Source organism: Fukomys damarensis, unplaced genomic scaffold (genome assembly GCF_012274545.1).
Source record: "Fukomys damarensis isolate Sample0158 unplaced genomic scaffold, DMR_v1.0_HiC HiC_scaffold_27, whole genome shotgun sequence".
NCBI lineage: Eukaryota > Metazoa > Chordata > Mammalia > Rodentia > Bathyergidae > Fukomys > Fukomys damarensis.
The window spans coordinates 4,489,491-4,493,453 of NW_022900939.1; the positions used below are offsets into that span (position 1 = coordinate 4,489,491).

The 3,963-nt window shown below is 35.5% G+C and overlaps 1 protein-coding gene across 1 annotated transcript; it reads right to left on the bottom strand.

The window, feature by feature from the left end:
* Positions 1–1,270: 1,270 nt before the first annotated feature.
* On the bottom strand, positions 1,271–2,230 carry LOC104851270 (olfactory receptor 8H1). The gene has a single exon (XM_010608442.1). The coding sequence runs from the start codon at positions 2,228–2,230 to the stop codon at positions 1,271–1,273; it is 960 nt and encodes a 319-aa protein (XP_010606744.1).
* Between the last annotated feature and the right edge of the window lie 1,733 nt (positions 2,231–3,963).

Here is a 3,963-nt window from a genome sequence, read left to right on the forward strand (position 1 = left end):
CATGGCAATAAATTTAAGAAAAAAACTCATCTTATGAATGTATGAAAGCACTTGGAATAACAGTCTGAATGGGCGGGGGATTTAGCTCAGTGGTTCTGCCGCCTGCCTTGCAAGCACAAGGACCCAAGTTCAATCCCCGGTAACAAAAAAAAAAAAAGAATAAACTATCTGAAAATTGTTCCTATAGTGAAAACGTTAATCTTACATGATACAATTAAGCAGATGATTGGATATATAACTTGAAAGTAAACACCAAATATACAAGAAATTAAAGAAAAATTATATTAAATATATAGACATATCTTCAAAACCACTGATCTAGAAGAACATACATAGGACCGTCAATAGTTATACAACATTTTTCTTTTCTCTAGTAAATGTCATTTTCCAAATTGTCTTCAATATTAGGACATATTACTTTCCTATAACATCATTCAAATTCAATACTTAGCTTTATTCTGAATCCAAATTTGGGATCTCCTGACTTCTGTTTTTTTCCTTTTCAGGTGTTATGTTTATATATTAAATTAACAAAAAAATTCATAAAGCATGAAGATATGTTATTTAAAAATGTATTATATATGAAATATCATAGTAATGCAAGGGATCTGATGATAGACAGTGTTCACTGTTACTGCCCTCAATGTTTGACAACCACCATTTGACCAGATGGCCATGGAATTATCAAATATCTTGCACATGTGAAGACAGTGACTGTTAACAATTGCAGTGAATTAATGTGGGCTACACTTTAGAGAGGTGCTAGAATCTAAACGTCTGAATCTTGATTTTAAAGCCATTTCTCAAAGCACTGCTGTCGTTAGTCACTACTACAAGCAGAATGACTAGTACACAATTTTCTAAAATCAGAGGATGCATGAATAAGGATGTCATTTTCAATATGACAAACATATCTTCTTTTTCTTTCTTTTTGTTTTTGGTACTGGGATTGAAGTCCTGTCCTTGCACTTGTGAGGCAGGTGCCAGCAGCACTGAGCTAATCTCCAGCCCCAAAAACTTATCTTCTTGATTTGCACATTAGTTGCCCTTGAAGACATCTATATTTACTCACAGATTAACGTGCTACATGCCTACAAGGTGAAATATCAATGTCTAAACATCTGTGCCTGGAAATTGCCACTATCATATTTTATAAGGAAAAAGAGCAGCAGAAGAAAAATATTAAAAATTACACAATTTTTGATTCAAAAACAGACTAAATTATTTCCTATTTTTTTAAAAAAAGAACTGTATAAACAAGTGTAAATGTTTAGCACCACTGTGATATTAATTGCCTGCAGCCCTCTCGCTTCTGCGTGATTCTAACAGCAGCACTTTTCACCTCTTTGTTTCTGAGACTGTAGATGAGAGGGTTCAGCATGGGGATCACAATTGTGTAAAACACAGAAGCCACCTGATCCCTTCCCAATGAGTAGGACGTCTTCGGTTTTAGGTAAGTAAAGATGATAGTGCTGTAGAAGATGGTGACACCCAGCAGATGGGAGGCACAGGTGGAGAAGGCTTTTTTCTTTCCAGCAGTAGAGTTTATTTTCATGATAGTGGAGAGGATGGACACATAGGATCCAGATATGGTGAACAGGGACATTACTACAGTGAAGCCAGCACAAATGAATATAACGAGTTCTACCTCAAATGTGTCACTGCAGGACAGAACTAAAATTGGGGATGTGTCACAGAAGAAGTGCTGGATGACATTAGACTTGCAGAAGTTCAATCTGCTTATAGAAAGCACATTTGCAGTGGAATCTACAAAGCCAATAGCATAGGAACCAGAGAGCAGGGCATAGCACAGTCTTGTGGACATAATGACTTCATAGCGCAGAGGGTTGCAGATAGCTACGTAGCGATCATAAGCCATGGAGGAGAGAATAAAGCATTCAGTGCTGGCCAAAAGGATAAAAAAGAACAACTGGGTGAAGCAGCCCAGGAAGGAGATGCTCCTGGTGGAAGTCAGTAAGTTCTGTAAGGTTTTAGGGGTGACGACATTTGAGTAGCTGAGGTCGAGAAATGACAGGTGAGTGAGGAAAAAGTACATGGGGGTGTGGAGCTGGGGATCCAGGCGGATGATCAATATCATCCCCGCATTCCCCAGCACGGTGATCAGGTAAATCAGGAGGAAGAGCACGGACAGGACCAGCTGTGTCTCTGTAGAATCTGTCATCTCCATGAGGATGAAGTCGGCCACACTGGTGGAGTTCCTTCTACCCATGGTGCAACGTTTTAAACTATTTAGAAATCAAAGTAAATACTTACTTTGAGTGACTGAAAACAGGTATCATTTGTATGAGTGGCCCAGAACTAATCTTAATTATTTTGCACTTACTGGGGATTGACAAATACTTGCTGAATATGAACAAAAAAATTCAAATGTCAGATAGAGAAGGAAATGATATGAATTAAAATTTGCTTCTAACATAATAAAATCTTATGTCCTACAGATCAGCTCTAATATGATACATCATGTTTTCTTCATAACACATTTAATCCACACATAAGTTTTTTGTCACGGTCGCTGTTATCCACGGATTATAAGATTACAGGAAGGGCACTGTAGAGAACTTGTGAAATCAGGGCAGTTATTTCTTACCACTGGAATTCTTCTAAGATATTTTCCTCCTGAGAGAATGCTAAAAATTCACTATTCCTCTTCATAACTTTTTCTTTTTTTTGCAAACTTGAGCAGGATATGGAATAAAGTATATGGAAAATAAGTTCAGTTTACTTTTTATTCTCATTTGGTTCTCAAAGCTCTGGGTCATTAATTACAAATCAATGTCAGATGCTTGGAAACTTAGGTGAGGTCCTCTAAGATTATACACTGCATAGGAACTAGAAGTGCTGAATATGTCTATCAAATCTTAGAGGGTAAAATAACATTTTGAGCATTAAGATATTTTTAAACATAGGTTGCTACTCCACATTCCTGAGGCAGCCTGTTTATGCCTTTGGCCTTAGGAAGCTACTTTTCCCTAACATAGCATAAAAACCCTAAGTTTCCAGGGTACATTTTTCAGTGCTTATTCCAACTCTATTGTCTATCTCTTCCTGCTTAGAATACACTACTATTACTTAGATAAGCTTTAGATGTATGAATATGCATATTCTTATGATAAAATCCCAATTTTATTGTATCTTTTCTAAAAGATATAATACTGATAACTAGTGTGAGGATCTGAGACATTCCATGATGTTTCTTTTTCTTGCTATAAATTTTTATATTCTTTTGAAATAAGTGATGGTTATATTTTTGTGGATTTTGATTCTGAGGTAAATTAAATCACCCTAGGAGATATGATTTTCCTTTGTCATTAATTGTTAAATAGTTTAAGTTAATACTTAGCCCTAAGATAGTCTTGGTGTTGGGACAAATTCAATTTTTAATCAATGGGATTTTTTGATGATAGACTGCTTCTCCAAAATTTTTGCACTCAGAGCTGAAATATTAAATTACTGTCCTCAGATCAGACTGAGAATTGATGTTGTCAGAAAATTATCAGATGGTTTTGAAAATCATGTGCAGATCCAGGCATCAGGAAACCAAGGTCTGAATTACACTGACTTTTCAAAATGACATCTCTTCAAAATATTACATTTTCAAAATATGCACATTGACTGAAGATTTTTAAACCAACAACTCTATATTCTTGCTTCACAGAGCTTACCATTACTCATAGTAAGGGCTAAATGATATTTGAGTGCAAGTTTTTTGATGAAATACCAAATTTTTTGTAGGATCTAATCCACCCCAATGTGAAGAATGATACTTACTGTAACACAAACTTGCTGAAAAATAAACCTTCTTTTAGGATTAACTGGGTAGAAAGTGTTCAACCTCAAGTTAGTCTGAAAAATAAAAAATGAAAACCATATAAGAAGCTGAAAATTTCTCTGACATATTTGAATTTCTTGATATAACTTATTGTTATGATTCCGTGAATTCAT